Here is a 12,927-nt window from a genome sequence, read left to right as displayed (position 1 = left end):
AACATTGCCTGTCACAGTTATCCCCTGTGTTTGCCTCCATTTCCTAGAGATTATCAGAAGGCTTAACGGCAGTGAAAGTAAGTCAGCGCTAGGCTCGAGCATCGAGCTGGACCTAATTTTGTTGCTAAACATGTACCCTAAGAGAGAGCAACCGGAGGAAAAGAAGCAGGTAAGAACCTTTCGCACTGTTACAAATTTGTATTTAGGCTTAAATTTTTTTTTTTAGAGAATTGACTTTTTAATGACAGTTGACAGACACTAGTATAGACTTTGTATTTCAGCAGCTCTCCTGATGCCCTCTTCTGTTCCAGGGTCCCGCCCGGGGCCCACCCGGCCTGGTCCTCCCCATCCCTTTAACCTCCTCCAGTCTGTCACGGCTCCTCCGTCTCCCGGACTTTGAGACTTTTGAAGGGCACTGGTCAGTTCTGTCCCTCGTTTGGGTATATCTGATGTCTTCTCAGGATTATATGTCTTCATTATCTGTTCTCAGAATCATTTTGCCAAAGCGTGGGTGTCTTTTCCTGAGCCGGTTCTGGATCATTCTTGTCTCAGCTGGAGCAAGCCGCAGCCTCCTGGCTGTATATACATATCCTTTCCCATCCAAACACTGCCTTTGCTGTCAGTCAGTGTCACTGGTTAATCGATCCCCTGACATTCAGCCCTCCTTCCAATCTGCCTCTGTCAGTTCCCCTCCTCACCATGCCTTCCCACTCCCAGTTTGCTGAGGGTGTCCGTCAGGAATGGATGTTGCGTTTTGTCAAATGCATTGATGCGATCACGAGTCCTTTCTTCCTAGTGACCAATACGGTGACTTACACGGACTGACTTTTCAAAGGTTGAACTGGCCTTGCAGCCCCAGGATAAACCCCGCTTGGTGTGGACATGTTAAGTTTTTAAATATGTTGCGAGATTCGATTTGCTAGTCTTTTGTCGAGGATTTTTGTGTCTGTGCTCCTACGGGATATTGATCTGTAGACGAGAGAATTTGATTGCTGCCGTTCAGACGGGCTGCTAGCACCGAGCAGCAAGAAAGGGGTTCCCCTGTCCAGACGACCGCATGTTTCCTCCTGTCACTCAGAAATTGCATGCTATTGACCTGGGGTCGGGTGGGGAGAATACAGTCCTCACTGAGCTCTCACAGTGACCAGAGGTAAATGCTCCTACTTCCCATGTGTCATCTCATTAATCTAGCCAACAGGTGTTTCTTTGCTTTCGTTCTCATTGGGTAAGATTAAGATATGCATGGCTTTCTCCTTTCAGGTAGAATATGCTATCTTAAGAAATATTACAGAATTAAGGAGAATTTACACCTTCTACAGCAGACTAGGATGTGAGCAGTCCCCGGATAACACCTTTCTGATGACGAAGCTTCAGTTCTGGAGGTTTCTAAAGGATTGCAAATTTCACCACCATAAAATAACTCTCGCCGATATGGACAGGGTAATAAGTGGTGAGTATTCCAGGTCCGGCACACCTTTCAGTTCAAAGAGTAGTGTGACATCTTGTCACCAGGAACCCAGTTAGGAGACGTTGAGGGGTGAAGGCAAAGGCTGGGAGAGGTGTTGCAGAAATCAACACGTGGCATCTTTCTGCTCAAGGTGCTTAAAATGCACTTGAAGAGGCATCTGGTGATGTAATAGCAACACCATGGCCATCTACAGCTGGGAGGGTCAGCACAGCAGGGGCCCCCTGCCTGTTTTTATAAATAAAGTTTTATTGGAACACATCCATGCCCATTTCTGTACCTATTGTCTGTGGCGGCTTCTGCCCTAAAACACCAGAACTGAGTGGCTGTGGCAGAGACTGGCCCACAAAGCCTAACGTATTTACTGCCTGACCCTTTGCAGAGAAGTTTGCCTACCTCTGATCTATAGTAAAAACATGCTAAATCGTCGGGTGAGAAGCAGAGAGTGTCAGGGAGAACGAATGGCTTAGAATAGCCTAGAAAAGGCGTCAGGTGGTCTTGGGCTTGGTCTCGATTTCAAATTAGAAAGTTCTTGCAGTAAATTTCATGACTTTGAAGGTTTTACTCCTCTCAGCTGAATTCTGGGAGGCAGGGCTGAAAGCCTCCAGTTATCTACTTGAAAAATAAAATATTAGAACTACTCACTTCAAATTTGAGTGTTTGAAATAGACCTGGAATCCATTTAGAATTATCAGCATTAATCAAATTAGGCTCAGAAAACTTGGAAACACATTGGGACACGAGACCTTGAAAGTTTCTTGTGTAAAGTGACTAGATAAAGATCTTTCGAGTGGGACTTGATTTTTAGGTGGATGCGGATATATAGTTCCGAGTATTCTCTAGGAAGAAAAGTACTCAGTGCTTGGGATTGTGTAGCAGGAGAAAATAGAAGATTCTAGAAAATACTAATCATCCTCTTCAATTTTCTTATTCCAGAATACAGCGGCATACCAGTTGAAGAGATTCATTCTCCATTTACAAAAATACTTTTGAGAATATTTCTGACCTATCTCCTGCAGCTGGCTTACCACATTCATCACAAAGAATACCAGTAAGTCTACCTCTGGACCCTGGGAGAGGACGCAGGCAGAGCTGGCCGTTCTGGCAGTTACATTTGTCCTCTTTTCTTTATTTATTTTTTTAAAAATTGGTTTCAGAGAGAGGAAGGGAGAGAGAGAGAGGGAGAGAAACATCGATCAGTTGTCTCCTGTCCGGGGATCCAACCTGTAGCCTGGGTACAGGCCCTGACCGGGAATCGAACCCGCCACCTTTTGGTACGCAGGACGATGCTCCAACCAGCAGAACCGCCCAGCCAGGGCTGGCCTCTTGTCTTTGCCATTCTCATCATTATTTTTTCACAAACTCTAGAACTTAAGGGCTGGACACAAAAATATTAACCACAAAACCATCAGATACCAGCTTTAAACGTGGAACCCTTCAGATGTGACTCGTCATGTGTCAGTAACTGCAAAGAGCTCTCAGGGTTTTATTCAGAAATAGTTACAACCAACGTTACCTTCGACCAGAACTTCCTGTCTCTCTTGGAGCAAAATTGACATGCAGACCCCTCACTGCTTCCCCGGATAGCATCTTGCAGAACCAAGGCGCACGTATGGAAATTAAGGAACTACCATGGCTGCAGTGCCATTAAGTAAATTACAGACTCTATTGGAATTTCCCTGAATTTTCCCACCCTTGTCCCGTTTCTGTTCCGGGATTCAATCCAGGATCCCACATTGTGGAAAGTTGACATAGCTTAGTCCCCTACAATCTGTGATAGTTTCTCAGACTTTGTCTTCTACGACCTGACACTTTTGAAGAATATCGGTCCGTTAATATAAAATATCCCTCGATTTTGGTCTGCAGAGCTTTCCCCTCCTTCCACTGAGCCTAGGGAGGTGAGCTGCGCTTCCCGTCACATCCTGTCAGGGAATCTGACATCACTGTCTCATTACCGGTGATGTTCACCTTCACCACCTGGTTACAGCGGTGACAGCTGCACTGTCTCCCGGACACTCACTATTTTTCCCGTTCTATACTCTGCTTGTTAGAAGCCAGTTCCCGAGCCCATAGGGGGGGACCCACCTCCTGGAGGGGGGAGTGATCATATCTTTTTAATCACAGACACAGAAGCCCCTCGCTCTTTCTGTGTTTCACAAAACTGATGACAGAGAACATTCATCCCAACGCCTGCTGTGTAAAAGGTAAACACAGAACCGACAGGAGTCTATTTAGCACTATTTCTTCCAAGTGTAATGTTGGAACCATGCTTTGCGTGTTTACCTTTCTGTGCTGTTTCTAGGCAGTTTATTCAGTGGGCAACAGCGGTCCCTCTACTCGATGAATTACATCGACATGTGCTGGGAGATTTACCTGGCGTACTGCAGGCCGAGCACAGCGCCGCCCCACGAGCCCACCATGACGATGAGGCACTTCCTCTGGATGCTCAAAGTAAGCAAATGATTTCAATGAAAGGAAGCGTATGCCAGCCAGGGTGCGCGAACGGTGAGGTGAAGATCTGGGATGGGTTTTCATAGCCAAGGAACGTCTCCTGGGTCTCTTTGGGCAGAAAGGAGTAATTCCATGGGGCTGTGGCAGGGAATGGGTGGAAACGGAGTGCCCGCCGCTGTGCTCCCACGCAGGGGACGGTGCAGTGGGGGCCCCGATACCGTTACCAATGCTGACCTTGCGGTTAAAGGAAGAGGGGGATGAATGCCACTTTAAAACAATTACCATTCATCAAAAAGTAATTTACAAAAGTTATCAGTTTGGAAAGTAGTGAGAGCATCTAATTTACACGGCATTTCCATACTAAATATTGGTAGCTTTTGTTTCCTGATACTTTTGATTTATGCTTGTGGAAAGATACATGCTAAAACGGAAAGAATTGGATACTAATAGGGGATAGAGTGCTTTAAGACATTTAAGTGCTGTGTGTATATGAAAAACTGACAGTCTAGTGTCTATAGGAAAATCGTTTTTTTATAAAGTATGTGATTTTTTTAATTATTATTTTTTAAAATCCTCACCTGAGGATATTTTTCCATTGATTATTACAGAGAGTGGAAGAGAGAGAGAAAGGCAGAAACATCAATGTGAGAGAAACATATCAATTGGTTGCCTCCTGCCTGCACCCCGACCAAGGCCCGGGCCAGGGAGGAGCCTGCAACCAACGTATGTGCCCTGGACTGGAATCGAACCCGGGACCCTTTGGTCCGAAGGCCAATGCTCTATTCACTGAGCCAAATTGGCTAAAGCCTTTCTTTCTTTTTAAAAAAATATATTTTTATTGATTTCAGAGGGAAATTGAGAAATAGAACCATCAATGATGAGAATCATTGATCGGCTGCTTCCTGCATGCCCCCAAATGGGGATTGAGCCCACAACCTGGGCTAGTGCCCTGACTGGGAATCGAACTATAAACTCCTGGTTCCTAGGTTGACACTCAACCACTGAGCCACACCAGCCAGGCAACAGTTCTTTTTTATTGCTGATAGCATTCCATTTGATGGACACACCACGAAGGTTTGTTTATGCATCCACCTGTGGACATTTGGGTTGGTTATAGTTTGCGGCTGTAATGAATAAAGACAGTATGGACAATTGTGTACTGTGGACAGTTTTCGTTTCTCTGGGGTAAATGTGCAAGATTATAGTTGTTGGGTTTTGTAATAAATATTTAAAAAATTTTTAAACCACCAAAATATTTTCTGGAGTGGTCAGACCATTTACCAGCAATATCTGCCAATATCTGTCTTTTAATTGATGATAGACCATTTACATTTAATGTAGTCACTGATATGTTAGGTATAAGTCTGCCCTTTCATTTTTCAGTTATTTTGTTCTGTTTTTCATTGCTCTGCTTTCTTTTACCTTGCCTTCCTGTGGGTCACTTGGAAGGTTTTAGAATTTCATTTTGGTGTCATCATTTTACTAATATAGTGAAGTACAGAAACCCTGCTTCCCTTTACGTCTCTTCACCCCCACCACTTATAATTGATACTTCCTCTTTAGTTTAGAACCACATCAGACAGTGTTATAATTTTTGCTTCAACTGTCAGACAAGACATCATTTATAAAACTCAAGAGGAAAAGGAAAGTTTATTGTATTTTCCCATATTTTTGCTCACCATGTTCTCCCTTCCTGAAGGGAGGCCATTCAGTGTATACCCTGTGTTTTGGGGGGTATAATGATAATGGGAAAATGAAGTTTTTTATTTTATTTATTGTTGACACTATTATCTGTAGATGTTGATCTCTTATTTTTTATTTTTAAAAACTTAAAAATAAGAGGGAGGGAGGGATAGAAACATCAATGATGAAAGACTCATTGATCAGCTGCCTCCTGCACACCCCCTACTGGGGATCGAACCCGCAACCCTGGCATGTACCCTTGACTGTATGGAATCCGGGACCCTTCAGTCCATAGGCCAACACTCTATCCAGTGGCTCTCAACCTTCCTAATGCCATGACCCTTTAATACAGTTCCTCATGTTGTGGTGACCCCCAACCATAAAATTATTTTCGTTGCTACTTCATAACTGTAATTTTGCTACTGTTATGAATTGTAATGTAAATATCTGATATGCAGGATGTATTTCCATTGTTCGCGACCCACAGGTTGAGAACTGCTGCATCCACTGAGCCCAACCAGCTAGTGCTCAATATTGATCTCTTGATGTATAATTTTTCGAGAGGATTTCTCCTACCTCCTGGGGTTCATAAACCTGGTTTTCATCGTTCCTAGAGGGGAGGGGGAGGGTCGGTGTGGAGGGAGAAGCCTCCCAGGATGCACTTCTGCGTCCTGTTTCAGCAGCTCTGTGACTTTAGGGGACCACGTGTTTTCCAGGCCACGTGCTCTCTGGTTCAGTATCTGAGAACAAGCCTCCTCTCTTCAGCTTAGAGGTGGAAAGGTCTTCGCCTCAACTCCCAGGGAGTCTTCCTGTGTCAGCCCTACCTGCTGTGTGACCCTCAGAGGTGCCTCTCCCCCACAGGGGACCTGCCTTGCCTCCAGTTCCTCTGAGCTCCTGTTCCTCTGCTTTGCAGAGTCCCCCGTCCCCACTTCCTCACCTGCAGAGTGGGTTGCTGTCTCACATCTGGATCACCCACTTTCCCATTCTCTGTCCTGTGTTTATGTCCCTTTAAAATCTTCACTGTTACTTTTTAAAAAATATATATTTTATTGATTTTTTACAGAGAGGAAAGGAGGGGGATAGAGAGTTAGAAACATCGGTGAGAAAGAAACATCGATCAGCTGCCTCCTGCACACTTCCCACTGGGTATGTGCCCGCAACCAAGGTACATGCCCTTGACCAGAATTGAACCTGGGACCCTTGAGTCTGCAGGCCGATGCTCTATCCACTGAGCCAATCCGGCTAGGGCTTCACTGTTACTTTTGAAGGATTAGGTTAGGAGAAGAGGTAACTACCAATGTGAATCCAGAATGCTTCACAAAACTATCAGTTTTCAAGATACCCATTTCTGGTATATTTTCTTACAGCGTTGTACTGATATAAATTGACGTAAAAAACATAGAGATGTTTGTAATTATAGTTCCTTATGTTTGATTGGTTGTTTCTTTTATAGGACTTTAAAATGATAAATAAGGAATTAACATCAACCAAATTTGTGGAGGTCATAGCGGAAGACAATCCTTCCATGTCTGATGGAATTGACAGCAACTTGGAACTTGAGGTCTGTAGTGAGGTGGCTCAGTGGCATAGATCCCATTCAGGCTGTTTGTTTTGCCTTGGATACTAGAACCAAGATTTGATTGAAAAAATTCTAACCCATGCAAAACTATAAGAGTGTGTGTGCGTGTGTGTGTATCCTTGATTGTATTAAAAAACTAGAGATTAAGATTAAAACGAATACTTCAGATGTCAGGAAGTGTAAATATTTCTCTCTTCTACGCGTCCAGTGCGGCTAGAGAGTGGTCCGGTTCCTGAGTAGGGGCGGCTGGGGATTGAGAAAATGAAAGAAAGAGACAGACACAGACATGGAAGGAAAAAGCTGGGGCCGGGTGGGACAGCTGTCTTCTGATGGAGAGACAGGGACAGGGACCCAGAGCCAATACAGCATGTTTATTTTATACAGAAAAAAACAGGAAGTTTTACTAAAAGTCAAGACAAAGGAGATTATGTGCATTCTTGGGTATTCCTGGTGCTTGGCTGGATTTAAATAACAAAACCCACCCCCTGGCACCTGGGCTGAAGGTCAAGCTGACAACACTCCTGCCTTTTGGCAAAGCGTGTTTCCAGGACGTGGCTTTGCCAACACCACTGGCTTCAGCTGACAATAATTAAAGAAATGCCCGTGTGCCTTCCCAGGCGCTCTCTACAAGGAAACAATGACCAAAGTCAAAAGAATATAAAACTACCATGCTGTTTCATGGATAACTTATTTAGCAATTGAATTCATGTGTATGTTCTGTGGTATACATGTCATACACTCAAAAATGCTGATTAGTCTCCTCCTCCTTTGAGTTAGGTATGTGTCTTTAATTGTTAGCGTTTCTTGCAGCAGGCAAATGCCTCATTTTTCCAGCTAGATCCATCTCTGGGTGGGTCTCAGCAAACTGTCAGACCAGGGACCCTGGTGCTGCGGGCATGCTGAGCGACTGGAAGAACCAAGTTTTGGGTCTTCCCTGGAAGCAAGGTTCTTGCTCCTGGAAACAGGTAGAGGCCGGCCTGGAGCCTCCAGTCAAATTAGGGGCCTGTTCCCGCTCAGACTCAAAGGGCCCTGGGCTCAGGACCAACAGCTGGACAAAGTTCGAGCCAGCCAGCCCCAGGTGCACGCACTCTGCAGGCCTGTGTCGGGGCCACGTGGGTGCGGGGAGGGGGACAGGACGGCTGCCAAGTGGGTAACACACTCGACACTTGGTTTCTGGGTGCCACTTTTCTACTTAAGAAAAAAGGAAACACTTTTGAAAATGACGGTCCTCCATTAGCTGTTATAAAATGTTTTCATCAAAGTAGAGAAGCGGCTTGCAGATGGAATAATAGAACATATAATAGGCCTCTTAAATGCTGTAGGTTTGATTGCAACATCGTGTACACCCAGGAGCCTTCAGCCCTGAGGAGGGGGTGGTGGTCTCTGGAGCAGAGAAACAAACGCCGAGGTGAGCGCTGACCCGCCTCCAGGTGTGTCAGGATGAATGAGACTCTGATTTCTTCTATTTCAGCTCGTGTTCCTGGAATTCTTTGAGGCTCTCTTGAGCTTCGCATCCATCTCTGTTACTGACCAAATGACCAAATCCCATGTCAGTGTCCTATGCGATGACTTCACTGGAAACAGAGCTGGGATCTCGTATCTGCCAACAGATACGGTAGAATTTGGAGCAAGGGGTGGTTTCATTCTGGAATGGGTCACCACCCTCAAAACTATCCTGGGCTTTTGTAACCCTTCTGGAAATGACTGAAGACTTCTTTTCACATGTTGTCTTTCTTTTTTAAGTTAGAGAAATGGGTTCCTGGTCACACCCCAGGAAGCCGTCTCCTAGCCCCCAATAGGCGCTACCGTAACGAAGGTCAGAGTGCCCGCAAACACACTGGGCGGCCACAAGTCTTAGAACCCCTGAGATGCTTGTTAAGTCACCTAGTGTTGGCGGGGTGGGGGTGGGGGTGGGGGATCTGTCCCAGAGCCCAGGCGCGAAGGGACAGCTCCTGAGTGTGCGCGAGGTGCTGGATGGGGCCTGGAGGATGGGGCCGGCTCACCGGGCTGGACCCAGGCAGGCCTCCCTGCCAGGCCTCAGGGGAGCAGGGCCGTGGCAGTAATTCGCTGAAGGACCCAGTGCTGAGGCAAATTGAGACAAACCAGTTGTGGATGGGCGTTTTGGGTTAGTGGGCTTGAAGGATTTCTGAGCCATTTATTTGGAGCCACAAGGGAGAGTTTTGGGGGGCCAGGGGAGCCCCACAGCTGCAAAACCCTTCAGAGCCGGTCATCTAGGAGCCTTCTCCCGTTGTTGAAGGGCTGTGCCTTGGGCTCCTCGTGTGCCAGCAGTTTAACTTCAGCACTTCACAGTTCCCCCCCTGTGGCCAGGCTTGCTTCTTCCAGGTTGAAGGGGTGACTGATGGCTTCTCCAAGTCACCTGGGAGTCTGGTCACTGGCTACAATCTGGGTCTGGGGCTCTGCTTTGGGGAAATGAACGTCTACCTTACATTCATCTGTGCTTGCCTGGCCGGCGTGGCTCTGTGGTTGAGTGTTGACCTATGAACCAGGAGGATCATGGTTCGATTCCTGGGCAGGGTACATGCCCGGGTTGTGGGCTTGATCCCCAGTGTGGGGTATGTAGTAGGCAGCCGATCAATGATTCTCTCTCATCATGGATGTTTCTCTCCCTCTCCCTGCCTCTCTCTGAAATCAATAAGAATATATTTTTAAAAATTCATCCATGCTGGTATGGATGGCATCGTTGTGGATGCCAGGAACTGAGTCTGAACATTCTGGTCTAGGGATCATCCTCAGACACCATCCGATCAGCTTCACTCTGGCTGTCAGTGTGGCATTTCCATTGCCCATCAAGATAAACAAATGATACTACCTTCATACCATGGAGTGCATGAGCCAGCAATGAAATCACACGATACATGCAACGTGCATGAATCAAAATAAGTATGCTGGGTGGAAGAAGCCAGACAAAAATGCTGGGTAGATACTATTGTGTAGAAAATTCTAGAAAGTGTAAAGTAATCTGTAGTGACAGAAAGCATATCAGTGTTTGCTGAGGATGGGGAAAGAGGGGTCCCCAAGGGGCACAGGAAACTTTCGGGGGTGATGGCTATGTTCACTGTTCTGACTGAGGTGGTTTCACACGTGTAGACATGTTGACATTCATCAACTAGTGCCCTTCACGTGTATGTGTGTGTATGTCCGTCTCCATGGAAGCCAGAAGTTCTCATGGTTGTCCTTACTCTGACCATCAGAACAGGAGCCTGAGCGCAGCGCCGATCCAGGAGTCTGATGTGCACTTGGTCAACACCATGTTGTCTTCAACCAAGTTAGCGCTCTTGCTCGATTTCAGCAAAATCCAGATAACAGAGGTTTGTGTTTACAACCCAACCCGTAAAACCCGTGACGAGGTGCAGCTTCAAGCACTGTTGCGTACCTAGTGTGCTGAGCGCTCGTCCGCACTGGGATCTGGCAGTGAACTCGAGGCCCGTCCTCCCAGGGACCATACCTTCTAGTGAGGGGGGGGGGGGGGGGATGATGCCAGGTGAACACAGGAACAGCTGACACCCACGGGTGCTTACCAGGTGCCATGCGCTTCCCGGGCACTCGCTCGCGCAGCACCCCAAGCAACCATTAGGTGCTACTGTTATCTCTAGGCAGGAGCTGAGGCCCAGGAAGGGTGCGTAGCGGGCCGTCTCGGATCTAGTCAGTCGTGGAGCTGGGGTTGTATGCCGGCAGTCTGGCTCCAAATTTGCCCCTGTGACCATAGCGCTGTGTTTACACTCACTGACCAGAAGCGAGAGCCAGGCAGGCTGCAGATTGGAGTGATGCGGGGCAGGTAGGAAGGCCTTCAGATGAAGTAACAGCTGAGCATACCTGAAGGCCGTGAAGTACAACCGTGTGATCCCCTGGGGGAAGACTGTTCTGTGCAGAGGCCTGAGGTGGGAGCACGCCCGGGTTGTGGGCGGAACAGCTACAGGGAGTGGAGCCACGGGGGAGGCGGTGGGCCAGCCCAGGGAGGTTTCTTAGTGTTTCGTGGGCGGAACAGCTACAGGGAGTCCCGAGCAGAGGGGTCGGCAGGCTCACTATGGCTTCGTTGACAAACCAGTCAGGAAGCTTCTGGAATGATCGGAAGGGGCTTGGAAGGCTGTGGCCTGTGAGAGGGAGAGAGAAGGCAAAGGTGATCCCAAGATTTGGGGCCCGAACGACTGGAAGAATAGTTACCATTGACCACGAAGGGGGAGGAGACGGGGCTGGGGGATGAGATCGGGGCGAAATTAAGGGGCTGGATTTGGACATATTAGGACACATGCCATCCAAGTGGTGAGCAAGTAGCACGGCTGGATATACAAGTGTGGAGTTCAAGGGCGAGATCTAGCTCGAGACAGAAATGTGGGTGTGAATAGCATATGTGTGGGAATTAAAGCCATTAATATATGAATGTAAGTAGTATTAACTGTGCATAATATTTCCTCAACTCCTTGGTTTCTTGGGGGGGAGCCTTGCAGTAGATACAATAACTGCTACTTAGCTTAAAGAGAACGCCTCATTAACAATTTCTAATTATTTGTAATGTAGAAAATTAGTTTTAGTACATGATGATGCAGAAATAATATTCTTTATAATTTTTGTGTTGTTTTTTTTTTACATAAAAGCCCAAGTTCAGGAAGTCACTAAGTGATGACAGAATTTCCAAAATGACTATTAAATCTCCAGGAAAAGGGCTAACCTTTTCATTACCTCCTTCTGGTGAGTATCTTAATTATATAACTTTAATTTTGGCAAACTGTTGCTTATACATGATTTTTAAAATTTATGAAAAAATGTACAACCACCTTAAAACATTTTTTTAATTAAAAAATTATGTATATAATTAGGCTGGTACTGCTGCTTCCAATTCCGTCTCCAGCTTCACAGAGTACCTTGCTGGGCATGATCTTATGAGTTTTAGGTTTGTTTTTGGTATATTTTTTCAGCTTCATGGAGATATAATTGACCTGTAGTACTGTATAAGTTTAAGGTATACAACGTAATGATTTGACTTACATATATCATGAAATGGTTGCCTCAATACATTTAATTAATATCTATCTCATAGATATCAAACCATTTTTCTTGTGATGAGAACCATGGGGACTTACACTCTTAACTTTCATATACAACAAACAGCGCTGAACTAGCGCCGTCATGTTGTACGTTACATCCCTGCTGCTTATTTATCTTATCAGTAAGCGGAAGTTTGTGCTTCTTGACCTTCCGCCAGTTCTCCCACCCCCTCCGGTAACCGCAAATCTGCTTGTTCCTGAGTTTTTATGTTGTTGTGACGGTCCTACATGTAACTGAGATCCTACAGTGTTACTGAGATCCTACAGTGTTTTTGTCTGACTTACTTCACTTAGCATAAGCCCTGGAGGTCCATCCATGTTGCTGCAAATGGCACGATTTCCTCCTTGTGTTTGGCTGAATAGAATTATGCTGTATGTTCCACACCTTCTTACCCAGTCATCTGACCATGAACACGTGGGCTGTTTCCATGACAATAATGGGAAGCAGCTATCTATTCGACATTGTTTCTATTTTCTTTGGATATCTTCCCAGAAGTGAAATTGCTGGGTCATAAGGAAGTCGTTCTATTTTTGACATTTTAAGGAATTACCATACTGTTTTCCACACACCAGCCAGGAAGCTCCTGGAATGATTGGAAGGGACTTTGCTCCCACTACTGACATGTTTCCCAGCATGCTCTCCCTGGTCTTTGTGATGGTGGCCATTCGAACAGGTGCGAGTCTGT

At 46.1% G+C, this 12,927-nt stretch overlaps 1 protein-coding gene across 1 annotated transcript in view; it reads left to right on the top strand.

The window, feature by feature from the left end:
* The window catches only part of LOC102442276 (radial spoke head 10 homolog B2), a 29,691-nt gene that overhangs the window by 13,073 nt on the left and 3,691 nt on the right, over positions 1 to 12,927 (top strand). Inside the window, exons 9-18 of the mRNA XM_023761440.1 lie at positions 48 to 169; positions 1,261 to 1,450; positions 2,402 to 2,516; positions 3,590 to 3,669; positions 3,768 to 3,916; positions 7,053 to 7,160; positions 8,650 to 8,863; positions 9,436 to 9,530; positions 10,310 to 10,507; positions 11,792 to 11,885. Of these exons, the coding sequence (XP_023617208.1) occupies positions 48 to 169; positions 1,261 to 1,450; positions 2,402 to 2,516; positions 3,590 to 3,669; positions 3,768 to 3,916; positions 7,053 to 7,160; positions 8,650 to 8,863; positions 9,436 to 9,530; positions 10,310 to 10,507; positions 11,792 to 11,885 (1,365 nt within the window). The remainder of the gene's footprint in view (positions 1 to 47; positions 170 to 1,260; positions 1,451 to 2,401; positions 2,517 to 3,589; positions 3,670 to 3,767; positions 3,917 to 7,052; positions 7,161 to 8,649; positions 8,864 to 9,435; positions 9,531 to 10,309; positions 10,508 to 11,791; positions 11,886 to 12,927) is intronic.

Source organism: Myotis lucifugus, unplaced genomic scaffold (assembly GCF_000147115.1).
Source record: "Myotis lucifugus unplaced genomic scaffold, Myoluc2.0 scaffold_208, whole genome shotgun sequence".
NCBI lineage: Eukaryota > Metazoa > Chordata > Mammalia > Chiroptera > Vespertilionidae > Myotis > Myotis lucifugus.
The sequence above is the reverse complement of the archived record's forward strand: the minus strand, read 5'-3'. Positions and strand labels throughout refer to the sequence as shown.